Below are 17,960 nucleotides of genomic sequence, written 5' to 3'. Positions count from 1 at the left end.
CCCCTACAGTTATGATGCTGCTTCCTTTTGGATTTTTGGCTTCTGATTTTCAAAATTTTTAATGTCTTATGTTATGTGCTCAGATTTTTTTTTTTAATTTATTTATATGTTATCAGCTCGGATTGGATTCTAATGCATTTAATCAACGGACGATGAAACGTCATTTCTTAGTACTACAAATATAAGAGCTAGACTGAGCATCCGACTTAAAAAAAAAAAATTGGTGTATTATCTACTAAACTATGTTCATATTAATAAAAGAGTCTTAAAAATATTAAATAAATGATAATATTGAAAAAGAAAATAGAGTAAAAGAGAAAATTTATATATTATCCACTCCCCAATGAGTTATCAACTCCCCAAAACGTAATTTCGTTTTTGCTTTTTTTTTTTCAAACAAAAAACATAAATGGTTACTAAATAATTTTCTATTTCTAAATCTAAAGTTCAAACGAGAAACCATCGTAACTTTACAGGAAACAAGATACGGGAAAGGAAATCGTTAATGCCCTGTACTCTAGGAAGGTTCAAAAGTTTTAGTTCAATCATCCACATAAAAAATTATTTCAGTCTGTATCACAAAATTTTCATAAATTATTTAGCCCAAAAAAAAAAAGAAGAAAGAAATAAAGAAATCTATTTCAAAATTTGATACCTTTAGCTTTCAAATTGGATAGTCAATTTCAAACACTTGTCCTAGTAAACATGTTCATCAAATTATTTATATCAAGTTTCTTTTAAATAATTTATTAAAAAAGTTGAAGACAAATAATTAATGATTGTTTATACAAAGTTTATAGAAAAATCAAACATCTAAAAAAAATAAGATTTTTTTCCCACAAAGCTATAAGATATTTTGTGTTCCTTTTGGCTCCCCATTCTAACAGCAATGATGCCAAAACTATCCTTTCAACATTGTGCTAAAGTCAATTGTATGGACTTTATTCATGACATGGTCAATAACAAGTTAATTATTTTGGAGTGGTTGGTTCATAATACCTTGTATTTCTATTTTATCTACTTTATTCTCAATTTTTTTTTAAAAAAAAAGGTTTTTAAATATTAAATTAGAAATTTTGATTTTTTTGTGTCAATTTATTGATTTATTAATTTCATTATCCTTGACGTTTATAGATAGTGCAAAAGTACAATCGAAATTAAAACTGACGACACACATTAATGTAGGCTGATATGACATCCATAGAAATAATCCATATAGACCTAGAGATCAATATATAGAATTAGTAAATATCCAATGTGACGTTCATGTAAACGGTTTTGACATGGATATGAGTAATAATAATTTTTAGGGTAAGATATATTTATTGGACTTTGACGTTTGAATTAAGTGTCTATTTACTACTTTATTTGACCTTTGCTCCACCTTACCTCCATTGCAATAGAATAATTTAGAACTGTGAACGTGAGCCACCCTGCCATGCCAAAAGATAGAATATCAAAAAACGACTGGGTAAAGAGACAAAGATATTGTAGTCTATGATATAAATATTGTATTATTTACAATGCAACTCAAATCAACATAAACTTAGCTCAGCGGTTAAGACATTATTTTTTCTGAGAGAAATTGAGCGGATTCGAACTCATAATCTCTTGGTTGGAGATATATGCCAATTATCGTTGAGCTATGCTCGTTTTGGCATTACCATCATTGTTGATAAGTGTGAAAATTGATTGATGATAAACATCCAATACATGATTACGTGTAGTGAGTTGGAATAAATTTAAAGAATGAAATAGACCGCCATCAAAGATTGAGAAAAATTTATAACTCTTTATCCAATTTCTAGACAGTAGAATTTCAACTTTTCTTCTGTTATGTCTCATATCATGTAAGTTTATCATCGATCAATTTTAAATTTTTTAAACAACAAAATCTAAATTTTTTTCTTTGAGTACAACCTGTGGAAGTGAAGATTCGAACTCACACCCGCATAATTGGATTCATGGCTTTAACTCGCTGGGCTATACTGCAGGTTAAAAGTTGGAATCATTTCAAAGGAGAAAAAGGAGAAAAAGAAAAAAGAGACTGTACAAGTTGTTTAGGGGACCAATTATGGTGAAGTATGCGATGGGTAGAGTACTCAAAGGCAGGCTTTAATGAATGTGGGGTCAAATGGTTTTCCCCTCCCTCATATGCTTCCTTCATCTCTCTCTTTGCCGTATTTATTTCATCCTCACCCTTCTTTTATAAATTCTTAATGGTATCCCTGAACTGATTAGGTTATATACCATCGATCAAAAAATGGAGGGTTCTAATTTCTATGCTATATATTATTGAAGTTAAAAAATAAAAAATCTTTTTTGGGTTATATTCGACGTAGATTTTGGTTTAGAAATTACGTTGGATAGAGAACTTGATAATTATCTTTTGTTTCTTGTTTTTTATTGAAAGAAAAATAGAAATGAGTTTGGTAACAATTTCTTTTTTCTCGTTTCTTAAAATTTCAAATTAAAAAGAAATTGTATGAAAGTTTATATTTATTAAGCATTTTATAAATCAATATGTTAAAATCATATTTTTATTTATGTTTTGGAAAACTGACGAGAATGAGATTTAAGAAAGTTGATTTTGTTGTTTCTACGATTTCTAAACCATGTTGAAAAGATTGAGAAAAGAACAACAACAAAGGTTACCAAACTCTTATTTTTTTGAAAATTTATAAATACGAGAAACAAGAAAAAATAAATAAAAACTTGATATTTAGAAATATATCCTAAAATCTTAAAATTTGTACAATTAATCGACTTTATTAATTAATATATGACTACTGAAAAATTGTTATCAATTTTTTTTAAATTAAATTTTGTTTCAAGTTCAGGGTGAAATTGAAAAATTACAATTAAGGGTGAAATTTTAGACCAAATCTTATAAGTGGATAAGATTTATTAGTACATGAATTAAAGTTTGTCGAATCTAGCTACTTGCTCCCCTAGTTGGTTGTTCCACATATAGAAAGTTTCTTAAAAAATTAAAATCTTTAATTCATAAATATGGGGTTAGTTGTTTCAAAGTTGCCTTATTTAGAGTACCCACAAAGTTTAACTTTTTAGTTGTGACTTGAAAGTTCGACTCCTAGTAATCATTTAATTCAGAGCTACTCTACTATCAAATCATAAATCTTCCATAAAAGATCAAAGTGAATGAGCTCACTCGATTTGCGTCTGATCCTCTATTTTTTCTCATAGAGTCACTCATTTAAGGAAAGATGTCGTGAATTTGCGACATTCCAATCTTAATGGACGAATCAAACCTCGTTCTTCATCCATTTCCTTAACAAAGATACTAAAAAAAGTCCTAGACTCTTTCGGTTTTAAATTAAATAATTACCAACGATACCAAGAATTTGAGTGATTATGTGATTATGTTGCGTGCCGTTGTGATTTTGTTAAGAGATTCTATTTTAGTAGAAAAATGAACCTTTCTTCCATGAGTGTTGGAAAATAAATCAATGGATTTTTCTTATGTTAAGGAAGATTCAACCACAAAAATTACAACATTTCAAAAGATGATATTTAATTAGTTTGTCTATTTTGTGCAAGTCAATTGCTTGTTTTATAATTATTCTAATTTTCTTTCGAGTTGATTTCATTAGAAAAATGTAACGTTATTCTTTCAATAAAATTAACGAGTATAGTCTTCTCCATCCTTGCTCCTGTTTCAATTTTCATCTTTGTAAAATTCTCCATTAAATTTTGCGGGAATTTCTCTGCGAGGAATTATTCTTGGTATATTATTTTTTAAGAAAAATAATTTTTCAACTAAATAACTTTTTAAAAGAAATTTCTAATCAAATATTTAATTTCCAATGACTAATTCTCATTCGCTTTGGTGAGGGACAAATCATTTAGAACTTAATAGATTTCTCAATTTCATTAAATCAAAAAATAAATCCAGCGTGGCTGTTTTGATGATTTACCATTCTTAATAATTAATTTATTGCCATTATTAAATAATTGATCTAGTCGATATAAATTTACAGTTAGCTAGATCTTCAATGATTTTAATTGACTATTTCCTTAAAATTCACCTTTTGTATTCCTATACATGTAAAATTGTAAATGCCCAACTGCTGAATCACATACGCATTGTAGTCCATATTTTATAAAAAGAATAAGCTTAAAAAGGGGGGAAATTTAATTATTGAATCAATGATAAGTTTCTATCCAAGAACAGTTATCAGAAACAAATAAAAATTAAATGATTGTGCTGGATAAATAAATACACAAATAACACCAAATTTAACAAATATTTTGTAACTAAATTAAATAAATATGTCTATGATCTAAGGAGTGGATCATCATCTTCTAAAATGGTGGTGTTTCATATTCTACAAAATGAGGATAACCAGATGGGGCAGACATGGCTGAAGGAGAGATCAAACCAGTTCTGACCACCATTTCAATTGCCAAAGCTCTCCTCAAAGTTGTTGACTAAAGCTTCATACTCTGTATCCTAATTCCGGGGAGTGACAACTTCGTTTTCTCCTACCGCTAACCGATCAATTATATTCCTGCAACGGCAACCATCGCGACAAGAAAATCAAGCCTGGTCTAGTCTCTGCTGAAGTTTGATGGATAGAGGGAGGTGTCCATACTTGAAAGAACTTAACGAAACTCATCGTGGAAATCATAGTCGTCTTCTTCATCTTCATTGAAAATGGCACTGTAAAATACGTATGGATGATCGATCATCTCTGCCAAGGTGAGACGTCCATCTTTGTCTGCATCCGCCTGCAAAATAGAGATGCAAACGAGTTGTTGATCGACTGACTCATATACTTGCTCGCTCAGGAAGAACGACAATATATTTTTAAAAATTAATCTATATCGATCTTATGGTTATGTTTTCTCCTTGAGACATCAGACATTTGCGATATTATACAATATCTTAATGTTCTAATAATACTTGTCGAGGAACAAGTAACATGCATTCAAAATTAATCAAGGAGAAACTGATATCTCTCGCTGCAGTGTATCACACACAATGTTCAAACAAGAAATAATTGGAAATAGTTGTTTTCTAATATGATTTATTTTAGTAGTGCTAAAAATGATTCTAACATATTATTTTCTAAGCATAAGTTCTCTCTCAGACAAATCACCCTCCATTAATAAAAATAAAATAAAATAAAATAACAAATGCATAAATCCTCTTCTCGTATAAACCAGCAGATTATTCCATTTATAACTCAGCAATCTCTCATTGTTAGGGGAAAAAAATCCTTCTGCAACCATACATAAGAATCTTTCATCATAAAGTAACAAGCCCCCACTATAGTAGGACTATTGGCAGAGTGATGAAGGACGAGTCGCCCCCTCTTAGTTTAGTGTAATTCAAAACGTATGCATAAAATACTTAAAATTTTATTTAGAATTGAAAGATTATATATAAAAACTTGGCAGGTAAAATTTTACTACTTAGAAACTTTCTAGCTCCACCCCTGGATATGAGACGATTGTTTGTGTTGTGCCTTTAATGTTTGCAATATGCAAGCAATATGTCAATCACAAAGCCACAAAATTTATCAACTTTAATTTGCGTTTCGTTGTCATGCATGAGTACCTGCTGTACGATATATTCTGCTTGCTGTTTCGCATAGTAATGCTCTGATGGGTGGATTTTTCCAATTATAGGTAACAGCTCTTCATCGGACAGGTGCCTATGAAAAACAAAATAACGAAAACAAATCATTAAAGGTGCCAAGAAACTCTGCAGTTAACCAACTATGACGTTGACCTCATCATAAACTTAAATTACCCGTCATTATCTTTGTCTAGCACCGCAAACAAATTCCTAGCAGGGCCATCCCTCGGATCATCTGACTCATGTGAAGAGTGGTGATTCTCATCATAATTTCTCACCAAGTCAAAGAGTCCATGGAAAAACTCATTGAAGTTAATCTTCCCATCCTTGTCTGAATCTCTCTCCCTACAAGGCAACTCACCAATTAACTAGTTAGCAAAGCTACTGAAATGAGAGACCCTACTTTATGGGGAATATGGCTCGCAGAAACAATAGAATTTTTGGAGGATGGAGAGATCCAAAGAGTATATTTGGGATCTTATTATATTTGATATTTCCATCATAAAATCTTCTCGAGAGTGGTATTAAATTTACTTGTGATAACAAAATACCCATCACATACAATAAGATTATAATATTTATTTCTCACAGAGTCTAAGAATCACGAAAACATATATGGACACGAGACACGGGTGCGATACGGACAAGGTGACACATCATTTTCTAAAAATCTAGGACACGAACACGACAAGGATGTGTTTATTAGAATATACCATGTTCGTAAGTATATATCATTTTTATACCAAAAGGATATCAAAGTCAACAAACTTATGCATTTTCGTGCTTAGAAAATGAGTTTGATGTATTTTGCTCGCAAAAAATTATTACGTTGTCCTTATATTACTACTTATGTCTATTTCTTATGTTTGACATGTGTCTAATATGTGCCTAACAAGTATTGGATCTATATTCACTTTGTATAACTTGTGTGTGACACACATCTATTGAGAGATAAGCGTCCAAGTGTCTACCCAAACTAAAGTGTCCGTGCTTCTTATCGTAGAATGGGATCTCCTCTCCAAGTAGTGGAAGATTTTAGGCCCAATGATAGACAGTAACATCAGACTATATGACTCCCAATTCTTCTAGAAATTTACTACAAAGTCCCTTCTCAACTTCCTAGTTCCTAGAACCTAGAGATCTCTAGTAGAGCTACAAAGATGGCTAGGAAAAAGTAAAAACAAATACTCTTAAGGTTAATTTTTTCTTGTGGATATTAATAGAGAGCATACAAAGCTCCCCAATGCTTGTATGCCACTATGCCTACATCTTAACTGGTGTGCTTTTGAGCTTCAACCCAACCATATTGGAAGTCTAGAACACCTGTTCTTCACTGTCCACTTTCAAAAAAATATGGTATTTGTTTAAAAAATTTTGCTTCACAAGTGTAACTGTATCATCTCTAAGGTACTGATTTGGCCAGTTTTCTCCAGTTCTTTAGAGATTTACTTTGAGAGAAAAAGTACAATATTTGAGGACAAAAGTAGTGGAGTTACAGAAGCAAAAGTAGTGGAGTTACAGAAGCAAAAGAAGCCCGAAGGCAAACAGAACAGCCTAGTGGCAGAGGGTCGAGGGGACCCTCCCCGAGGAAACTATACAATCAAGGAGTTCCAACTTTGATAAATCAAAAAGAAACCATAGTTGCAAAAAACCTTCTTGTGAGTCGAAGCCCACCAAGAAGCTATAAGCTTAATATTCACACTAAAAGAGTCAAAAGAGGCCTCTTTCTCTTCAAAAAGTCTATGGTTTCATTCCTTCCATAGCAACCACAAAAGAGCTCTAGCTGCACAATTCCAAAGAACATACGCTTTTCCTTTGAGTCTGAAGCCACCAAAACCTTCCGCTACAAAATCATCAATCCTCCTAGGAACACAGATTGCAAGATCAAAGAGAGAAGCTACGTAGTTCCAAGCCCTAGTAGCGAACGCACAATGAAGGAAGAGATGATCCACTGTTTCCGCGCTGTTAATGCACATGGTACAAACTGAAGGGGAAAGGGTCCAATGAGGAAGCTTCCTTTGGATTTTATCGGCGGTATTAGTTCCCCTATAGAAAAGAGTCCAAAGGAAAACCTTTACCTTTTTAGGAACCTTGAAATTCCAAATAAGAGAAGCAGTGGCAGAATTCAACTTAGGGGAGGGGGAAGAGATGGCTAAAAAAGCAGATTTTACTGAAAAGGTGCCCTTGCTGTCCGCCTTCCACCCTAGCGAATCTCTACCTTGGCCGATAACCACACCTTCTAGCTTGCCAATGAAGACTGCCCATCTCTCCAATTCTCTATCAAAAAGGTTCCTTCTCATGCCAAGATCCCATGTCATGACCTCTGAAATCCAGCAATCAGCGATAGACTTACCCTTCTTGGTGGAGATACCGTACAGGTCAGGAAAAGAAACTGCCAAGGGAGAAGATTCGATCCAAGTGTCTTCCCAAAACCTCACCGTTTCCCCCGACTCCACTTTGAAAAAGGCAAACTTACAAAAATCCGAAGAAGTTCCTTGGATATCGATCCACGGTCTACCTATGGATGAATTCTTAGAAGGCTTCGACATCCACCCAAAAGGTTCTTCACCATAAATGGCTGCTATGACCTTCCTCCAAAGACAGTTTTTTTCGTTGGCAAAGCGCCACAACCATTTCATGAGAAGGGCCGTATTTCTCTTTTCAAGGGAGCCAACTCCTAAACCTCCCTGTTGGGTAGGTAAGGCCGTCCACGACCACTTTACTAAGTTCCCAATAGGCCTATGTTTTCCACCATTCCAAATGAAGTCCCTCATGAGCTTCTCCATCAAGGAAATCACGGACTTAGGGGCCTTTAACATCGAAAAGAAATAGATAGGAATGCTGTTCAATACTGCCTGTGCCAAGGTGAGTCTTCCCCCTTTGGACAAAGTCAAATACTTTCATTTTTCCAGCCTTTTATGCATCTTGTCTACCACTGCTTCCCAGTAACTCTATTTACGATGGTTACCACCTAAAGGAAAACCCAGATACATGAACGGAAGTGTTTCCACCTTGCATCCGAGAGTATTTGCCCAAAAATTGACTTCAGAAACGTTACAATTAACACCAATCACGGCTGTCTTGGCTATATTTAGAGAGAGGCCTGACATCCGAAGAAAAATTTGTCAACACCCCACCAATTCTCCATATTCCTGTGTGAAAAAGGACTAAAAATCAACACGTCATCTGCATACTGGAGATGTGTCACTTCAAGACCATTGCAGCCTAAGGAAAACCAACTAAGAATTCTCCTTTCGTTGCAAAAGTGAATGAGCCTACTCAAGGCATCTCCCACTATAGTAAAAAGGAAAGGAGAGAGGGGATCCCCTTGTCTAATCCCTCGATTCACCAAAATCTTACCTCGTGGTCTACCGTTAATGATCACTGAGAAATTTGTAGAAGAGAGGCAACCTTGAATCCAGCAACGCCATTTAAGGCCGAACCCTTTCGCTTGAAGAGCAGCATCAAGGAAGGTCCAATCTACTTTGTCATATGCTTTCTCAAAGTCTAATTTGATGAGGAAGCCTTTTTTCTTATCCTTCTTCCAATCTCCAATCGACTCTTTGGCTACTAGGATGGCGTCGAGGATCTGTCTTCCTTCCACAAACGCTGCCTGTGCATCATGAATAATGAGGGGGAGGACTTTTTTAAGCCTACTCGCTAGAACTTTTCCCAAAATTTTGTAGAGAGAAGTAACCAAGCTGATAGGTCTATAATCCTTCACCGATGCTATTGAGCCTTTTTAGGAATAAGGCAAATATAAGTTTCGTTTGTCCTTCTGTTGACAATTCCTTTCTCAAAAAAGTCATGGAACACCTTTAAAATATCAGGCTTGAAAATGTTCCATGCCTTTTTCATGAATTCGTTGCTCATCCCATCCGGACCCGGTGATTTGAGTGTTCCCAGGTCTGCCACAGCCCTCTTAATTTCTTCTTCTGTAAAAGGAACTTCAAGCTGGAGTCTTTGTGCTTCTTGTAAGGGGGACCAGTTCAGATTTTCAATCATGTGGCACTTGTCTACTGTCGCGGAGTATAACCCCTTGTAATACTTGAGAATTTCATCCACTATCTCCTCCTCTGAAGTTAACTTCGAGCCTTGAGCAGAAATTAGTTCACCGATAAAAGCCCTATTCTTCTTGTGTGAGGTCCATCTATGGAAAAAAATGGGAGTTTTCATCCCCTTCCTCCAACCATCTGATTTTCCCTTTCTGCATCCACATGCGCTGCTCATTAATAATAATTTCCGTTAACTTAACTTTTAGATGATCTCTTCTACTGATCTCTTCGGCTGAAAGGCCTTGAGTTTCTTCTTTCTGATCTATTTCATTGATAGATCTCGCCACTTCCGCCTTCTGTATTCCAACATGACCAAATTCTTCCTTGTTCCAGCGGATGAGGGCTCCCTTTAGGCCTTTTAATTTTTCCATAAAGCCATAACCGGGCCAACCTGTCATAGGGTGATCGTTCCACCATAATTCAACCAAAGGGAGCAACTGGGGAGAATCTAGTCATGCGTTCTCGAACCTTAAAGGAGTGGGGCCCCAGCAGGAATTCTCAAAAGCCAACTGGATAGGGAAATGATCTGAGGTAGTTCGATACAGTCTAGTAGCTCGCTGATCTACAAAAACATCCGGCCAATCTTTAGAAAGTAAGAATCTGTCTAACCTTGATAAAGTCGGGGAGTCTCTCAAATTGGACCACGTGTAAGAACCATTGACAAGGGGAGGGTCCACCAGATTTAGGCCTTCTATAAGATTATTAAAATCGTTCATACTTCGAGTGATACGTCCTTGATTCTTGCACTGTTTCTCTGAAAGCCATCTAGCCACATTAAAGTCTCCACCGATGCACCAAGCGCCTTGGCATAAGCCTGCCAAGTCTTCTAATTCCCTCCAGAAGTCGGCTCTACCTCGAGTGGAAGAAGGGTCGTAGACCCCTGTAAACCAACCGTTCCTGCCATCAATCAAACTAAACTGTAAAGTAATGGAGAAAGAGCCCATCACCGGACTAGAGACAGAGATCTTTTGCTCATTCCAAAGAACTAAAATACCCCCTGATGTATCTTCCGCATCAAGTGAAAGCCAACCCACGTATCTAGAGCTCCAAATGGATCTAACCAGCCACCGATCGATAGAGCTCTTCTTTGTTTCTTGAATACAAACCAGATCTGGATCTGATTTCTGGATCAAATCCTTCACGAGGGCATGTTTAGAGGCCGCGCCTAAGCCTCTCACATTCCAAGAGATAAACTTCATTTAGAAACGGAGGGACCCGCTTCTATACTCTGCTTAGCTATTATCGCTTCATTCTCCCAAGTAGCAAGCAAATTTCTAACCTCTTTGCTATCTGAAGAGTTCGCATTACTACTCTTTCCTAAAGCCTTCCCCTTCTTGGGAATGGGTCTAATGCACATATTGTGCTCCCACGACTCCATCACCATATTTTTCGTAAAAGAAAAAACTTTAAGAGGAGTGGGATCTTTGCACCTTTCCTCTTCTTCCTTTGTCTTGTCCTCGTCGAGGGCCTCTGGTGGTTGACATTCTGATAGTTCAAGATTAGCTACGACTAACTCTGTACTCTGTTCCTCGAGAGGATCCTCTAAGGACTGTTCAAAACAGCTAAAGTATCCATCTAGTATTTCTGAGGAGAAGTTCTCGACAGGGGGACTTCCTGGTCTTGGGATTTCCTCACTAGACCAGGAGGATTTTGATAACACTTCTAATTGTTTGCCTTTTTTCTTAGCATTCTCAGCGATTTCTGCATTTCTGGTTTTCTTTTTCTTCTCCTGTCTTTCCTCTTCCGTCGTAAAAACTATACCTTTCTTGAAATTTGGTGAGCCCTTTTGTCCTTTTTTAAAAACGACCCTTCTCGGGTGTTGTGTGACCTTTGTTGCTATAGTACTGATGCCTTTTTTGAGAACCCCTCCTTTTATGATAGGTTCAGAGGCCTTTTGCTTATAACTGCTATTATTCCCCAAATTAGTCTCTGGCCTTCTGGGTGCGTCAGTGGGTCTTATTTGAAAACAGTGCTTTTGTACCTCAGTTACTTCTGTTGTCTTTGTCATGGTCTGTCTCGAGGTTGCAGAGTCTGTTACCAGAGAGGGGGAGGCAATAACTGTTGGGTAAAAGAACCCATCTTCAACTCTCCAAAGGTCCGCTGGGCTAGGGCTTGGTTTCGTCGCCGGACCTCCGTGGAACTTTGCAGCTGCTTCCAGTGAAAAACTGCCTTGGACTTTGGCTTTCTTTCCAATCAAAAGTTTGGCGTCTTCGAAGTTCGCTATCTGCGCTAGAAAAATTGAACCATCATCTTGTATCTTGATACCAGCTGGGATAAAGCCACAATAATTCCCTTTAACTCTAATTGCAACATCCATACATTCAATTCTCGCGGCGTTCTCATCGGCAAACTCAATAAAACCTCTAAAAGTGTCACCTATCTTCCAGAAGAGTTCCTCACTCCATAAATGCAGAGGGATATTCCTGAACTTTAACCACCCTCCATAAGATGGGACAACTGTGCTAAACCCGTGTCTTTCCTTGTTCCACCGCTCCACCTTAAGAGTCAATGCACCAAAAGTTACCCAACCTTTGTTCGTACAAAGGAGTCTTGCTAGCTCATCGTTTGGGCATTTCAGAATGGCCTTGTCCGGGTGAAACGCATTAATGATAAGGTTTACCTGAAGTTGACTCTCAAGCGTGTTTAAGATAATTCCCCAATCGTCGTGGAAATCTCTTCCGGTAACAACTAGTACATGGTTCCAATCTACATACCTGATTTCTTTTGTCTGTGGCTGATGGGCGTTGTTCGTAATCTGTGGGGAGGGAGTAGGAGTTAGTGTTGCTGCAAAGGACTTTGCCATCTGGTGTCTGATCGGGGACTTGGCTCTTCTTGATGACTCATATCCGTTGAGGAAGTCAAGAAGAAGTTGCTTAAAAATTTTCCAGCCACTAAAGTCCTCCCCCGCCGGGATAACTATGTTTGCCTTTCCTCCGGAGTGTTGTACCTTTGTGATTTCGATGAAACTTCCTCTCTTGTTAGTCGTCTTAAGAATCCATACAAAGCCGTTCTCACAATGAGTCTTCCGAAAGAATTTCTGGGTTTTAGGCGAAAGAAGGAGTTCTGAGATGGAGTCAGTTAGCCAAACTATCACCACCTCTTCTAAAGAAATCGTAAACCGTCTCTGCAAATGTTGCTCTTCAATCTGAACGAATCTTCCCTTGGTTCTTTTAGGACAAAAGTAGTGGAGTTAATAAGAGTTTTGATTCAAGTTGCCAACTTGAGCATAACTTAACTGGTTAAAGCATATATCCTCAACTAAAAGTTTGGAGGTTCAAATCCCCACACTCATATGTCGTTGAACTAGGAAAAAAAAAAATCTCTGATTCAGGTTGTTTCTTAGCCTCTTGTTCAATTTCCTTGTCCAAACATCTTTGTATTTACTCCCTTTCTGGCTTTATACCAAATGGGGAGACCGTTTTGGTATTCACCTTTGGATTATGGCTTTTGTGGATTTTTTTCCACCTCCCCTCTGTTGTTGTATATTCCTTCTGACTATTATATTGTGTCTTAACACATACATACATATATTTCAACATGCATGTATAAAGAACGCAATTAATGGTTTTAGTATATAATATATTAATTTTGTATAATATGTTTATGCTAATCAACAAATTGAAACAACATATAAGAATATGACCTTTAATATATCACTAATTTTTGTAAAAACATAAAATCTAATCTATAATTATTTTTAATATATTAAAAACATTAAAAGGAATATTGAAAATTATATCCTGAACAGGTACAAAAATGGAGACATAGCCACATCGCAAATCCGTTTATATTGATGAGAATAAACTTTGGAAATGCAGTGCTAAAACAAATCAAAATTGACCACATCAACTCTGTTACATTCATGAATAATATTCCTAAAAAAGAAAGACACTAAATATAGTAGTTCAAAATTACATGCTTATCCCAAAAGTTCAGATTTCTCTCCAACAACACCTCCCGAATCTCCCTGATCGTTCGGGTATGAGGTAACATTTAACGATGCTTTAAATATTATCTCTCTTAAATGCTACCTGACTAGCAAGACCTTCAATGACTTCTCCGACTAGGAAGGGGATCGAGTTTCTCACATGAACATGAGGAATGCAGAATATATAGGGAGTTCTTTTCAACAAAATTGTGTGAGGATCAAATATTTAGAAGAGAAAATTGAAGAAAAAATAATTGGTTGTTCTTTCACCTTGCTGTTGACTTGGACTAAATGCAGGGAACATAAAAGGCAATTGAAATCCTAATTTGAAGTCAAATACACCAGAAACTCTTTAGGAAGACTAGAATTGAAGGAGTTGTGCGGCTACAGAAAGTTATAGAGAAAAGGGGCTCCCTTTTTGAAGTAACCGAACTCTGGAAGGGTTATGAAATGTAACCTAACTATCCCCTCTGAAGTCGAGTTAACAGGTTAGCAATATTTGATCCAACTTTTTGAAAAGAAAAGCCAAGATTCTTTGGGAGAAAACGATCAAAGCTCCTATTTGTGAGATCTGACTTGAAAGAAACATAAAATTTCCTTAACAAGGCTAGAGAAGAGAGAAGTAGATTTGGGAAGCCAAAGCTTCCTTTTGGAGTGCAACAGCTAAATTATTATGTAGCGACGATTCCTTTTTTTATCAACACCTATTGGAGAAGCTATTTGAAATCCCCATTGAGCTCTTTGACTAATGGATTGATTTCTTTTTCTTCTTCTCTTATTTTTAACCAAGTACGAACTTTTCATTGATTTAATGAATAACAAAAAAAAATGTTCAAAAATACAAACTTCAAAGGTGTATCTCCAAAGAGAGTGAAAAGGAAGAAAAACAAACTATGGTGAGAAAATAAATACATCCCCATTCGAACAAATGAGAGTAATACTTATGGATTGATTTCTTATCAACCTCTTCTCTACTTTTGTCCTCTTAATGATATCTTATATGTTTGTTATCGGGAAATTAAATGGCACCAAGTTAAATAGTGGGAAGCTGTCCGAATCGGGGATAATTCCTTGAAAAATGTACAATAATGTAGAGATAGTGGGATGCAGAAGAATGCTAGTGGATGCCTTACTTTTAAGAGCCTTAAACCAAAGAGAAATTGAAGAGTGGTTGCAGCTGATTTCGTGCTTCAGAGACTTCCACCCTTCCTACCAAGCAAACTCTCGAATTAGGGAAGGAGATTCATCAGACATCTTTTCCACCAAATCTTTCATCTATAAAATTAATGAGGCTATAAATATCCAACCGGTTTTTCCAAAAAGTACTAAAACCGAGTAATTTTGAGATTATTCAAGGCTTCTTAACAGGTCACATTTTTGTTGGCAGTTTAGCTCTAGGAGGCCTTATTATAGCTGAAGTTGTCCAAAGAAGGAATACTCATCTTTACATTTTCCCTAATATGTGCAGCCTTTTGTGAGAGTCCTAATGGGGGTATGTATTGTTAGTATGTTAGTGAAGGGGCAATGTGGTAATTAGTTAGGGGTGAGTTGTTATAAATAAGGATAGTAGGGAGAGGAGAAGATCATCTTTTGGAATAGTATTTTGGTGAGGACTTGAGAAAGTTTCTCGGGAGAGAGATAGCCCTCTCGAAAGGCTATCGATATTGTAATTTATCTTTTGAGATTGCAATATAATTATCTTGTTAGATTCTTGTATTTGGGATCCTAATACCTTTTTAAGAAGGTTGAGGATAATAACAGCATCTCTTCTTCGGTTGTGATTTTAGCCGAATATTATAGAATTGAATGTTCAATCCAATCTTCCCTCGTGCCAGCACAGGAGTATAAAATACTTTTTTTCCCTTTTTGACAATAAACATAAACTTTTCATTGATATTTGAAAAGTTACACGAAACCAAACTCCTATAACAAGCCTACAAGGTAAAACCCAAAAATTAAAGACTATACACGTAACAAACTCCAAAACCACGAGATATCGATCTCTCTATGAACTTACATAACAATGTAACCCCATAAATAAAAACAATACTAACTAACACCTTTTTACAAAAATACCTTCGACCCAAAAATAATTTCCTGGATTGAATAGTTCCAAAAAGGTCTTATAAAAAAGAAAAAAAAATTGTTCCAAAAGGCTTTTGTACACACTTTTGTACACATAAGTAGATGTGTACAAATGCAGTGTGTAAAGGTTAAGGTGTTTTTGAGATCTACAGAAATAAGAATTAACCCAAAAATATTGTTTATGCAAATAAGAATTGCCCCAAAATTTGTTTATTTCAGTTAAACAAGATGTTAATGCCCTCAGCAAGAATCTCCATTGGTGAGATGAAGAACAACTAGGCAACTGAACGTTATAAGACAAATGCAGTGGAAACAAAGCCATAGAAACCAATGGAAATGCATCTAAAACATCAAGCAGGATTTTGAGAACTGTTAAGAATATAACTTCATATAATTCATTACCGTATTTCTTCCTCACACAGCCAATGAAGTAGCTTTGGGTTCTTGGTGTCAGCAGGGTGCAGAAAGCTAAAAAAACAGAGATGAATAAACGTTATGAGCATCTCAATTCAACTACCCAATAAACTTTCCATATTCTCCTCAAGAATAACCACAACAAATCTTGAAAAGCTTACTCATTGAACTCAGTCAAATTCAAAAAACCATCTCCATCAGCATCGGACGCGTTAAAATGTCCAAGTTTCCACCAACCCATATCGTAGCCAAAGGAACTATTATCTGGTGAATAGTTTGGTAATGAGTAACACAGAAAATAAGTGTCTAAAAAGCAAACATAAGACAAATGGAAAAACTGCAACGAATCTACATACAATATCATAAGTGCGGCAAATTACATTTGGTTTTTATCAAAATACTTCTCCCTTAAGAAATCGATCTTAGAATATTCCCGACTCTTAGTCCTTGAGATTGTTAAATATACAACATATCGAGTTTCTAAATAAGTAATAACAATTTCCAACGAGCAAGATTTTGAACACGACAAGAAAAATAAACGAAAAACATCAGACTCACCAATTTCAAGAACACAAAACTAAAATCAAAATGCACTTAAAGGAGATTAGACCTGAATTTCGAATCCAGCTGGGAGGCTCGTACTCCGAAAACGAAACAAGCCCATCATGATTCTTATCGTGCGTCTCCATCTCCCTCTGAGTCCTATGCAAAGTTTCCCTCTCAGCCTGCTGCAGATTCCACTCAGTCAACTCATCCACATCGACAAACCCATCAGCTGGATGAACATCAATCTTCGGAAACAGCAACGACAGCCGATCAGTCACATTGAACCTATTATCATCATTGAGATAATCCTCAGCATCCGCGAAGTCCTCCCACTCGGGCTGCGACTCTTCACCAGGGGCCGGTTCCGTCAAATGGGCGGCCACCTCAGGATGGTGATGTTCCACATATTGCTTCTCCCATTGCCGGTCCTCACGGCGGCGCTCAATGTCGGCGACGAGAGGGTCGAATGGGATAGCCTCGCGGTGCTGATGCGAGGGGGCAAAAGTGAAATTGGAGCGAAGCTTGAGGCGGCGGTGGCGGTGATTTGGGGTTTTCTTGGGGGAATGGGAAACGAGTAGGAGAAGAAGTAAGGCTACTGTAATGTATATGATAATGGAAACTTTGCTCATTCTCCGAAACAATGGCTGCCAATCGAAAAGGGGATTGGATTGAAGAGACGATCGTTGAAGATGAACTGAGAGCGATTGAGAGAGATCTATGAGAAGTCGCCAAGAGTGAAGGCAGAGATTCTTGGAGTGCAAGAGAAATCTAGGAAGAAGAAGAAGAAGAACAGAGAAAGCGAGTTGAAATTTTGGACCAAGAAAAATTCGTTCGTTGATCGTCAATGACTTCTGTAAACGTGGTTTCGTAGATCTGCTGAGTGCTGAATTCCCTTTGTTTTCTTTTTGTTTTCTATTTCTTAACAATATTTGGTTAATTTTTTTTAGTTTAATTTAAAATGTGAAATATTTTTAACTGTGATTTATTTTAATCTCTACCGATGATGCATTTTCAACGACTTGTTTATTCTTAACTCTCTCTTCTTTGGATTTAAAAAAGTGATAATATTTTAATTTACTGGCTTAGTCTGAGATCCAAATATACCTATTTAACACAATCTTAACAACTTGTGAATCCATCAGTGACAGTATAATAAACGGAGTTTGATATTGTTTACACAGACGAATTACTTATATATTATTTTAATTTCATAAACAAAATAATGCAGTTCAATATAGAATAAAAAAGAAATATTTACAGAATTACTGTGGAGAATGATAATTATAACGAAATATTATTATTTAAATAAAAAATGTTAACTTTTTAA

General features: G+C 36.2%; 1 protein-coding gene across 2 annotated transcripts; it reads right to left on the bottom strand.

Annotated features, from left to right (window-relative positions):
• Window positions 1-4,133: 4,133 nt before the first annotated feature.
• LOC111011909 (uncharacterized) lies at window positions 4,134-17,525 on the bottom strand. 2 transcript variants are annotated; one of them, XM_022285887.2, is made up of 7 exons: window positions 16,698-17,525; window positions 16,249-16,351; window positions 16,076-16,141; window positions 5,780-5,950; window positions 5,585-5,681; window positions 4,617-4,752; window positions 4,134-4,532 (listed from the first exon to the last, which is right to left on the bottom strand). In XM_022285887.2, the coding sequence occupies exons 1-6, from the start codon at window positions 17,260-17,262 to the stop codon at window positions 4,627-4,629; spliced, it is 1,128 nt and encodes a 375-aa protein (XP_022141579.1). In that variant the 5' UTR covers window positions 17,263-17,525; the 3' UTR covers window positions 4,134-4,532; window positions 4,617-4,626. The 2 variants fall into 2 exon arrangements, with proteins under 2 accessions (XP_022141579.1, XP_022141578.1); XM_022285886.2 differs by having other exon boundaries at window positions 4,134-4,752.
• Window positions 17,526-17,960: the final 435 nt, after the last annotated feature.

The sequence above is a fragment of the Momordica charantia genome (genome assembly GCF_013281855.1).
Source record: "Momordica charantia cultivar OHB3-1 chromosome 4 unlocalized genomic scaffold, Mcharantia_2.0 BLBB01000004.1, whole genome shotgun sequence".
NCBI classification, from domain to species: Eukaryota; Viridiplantae; Streptophyta; class Magnoliopsida; order Cucurbitales; family Cucurbitaceae; genus Momordica; species Momordica charantia.
The sequence above is the reverse complement of the archived record's forward strand: the minus strand, read 5'-3'. Positions and strand labels throughout refer to the sequence as shown.

Bases quoted from the DNA above. Each gene is read 5' to 3' on its own strand.
- LOC111011909 (XM_022285886.2), bottom strand. From the start codon at position 17,262: ATGAGCAAAGTTTCCATTATCATATACATTACAGTAGCCTTACTTCTT. The intron at 5,951-16,075 runs GTAATGAATTAT...GTTGCCTTGTAG, and splicing joins CTGTGTGAGGAAGAAATACG to GGAGAGAGATTCAGACAAGG. The intron at 4,753-5,584 runs GTACTCATGCAT...TCTATTTTGCAG, and splicing joins CAGAATATATCGTACAGCAG to GCGGATGCAGACAAAGATGG.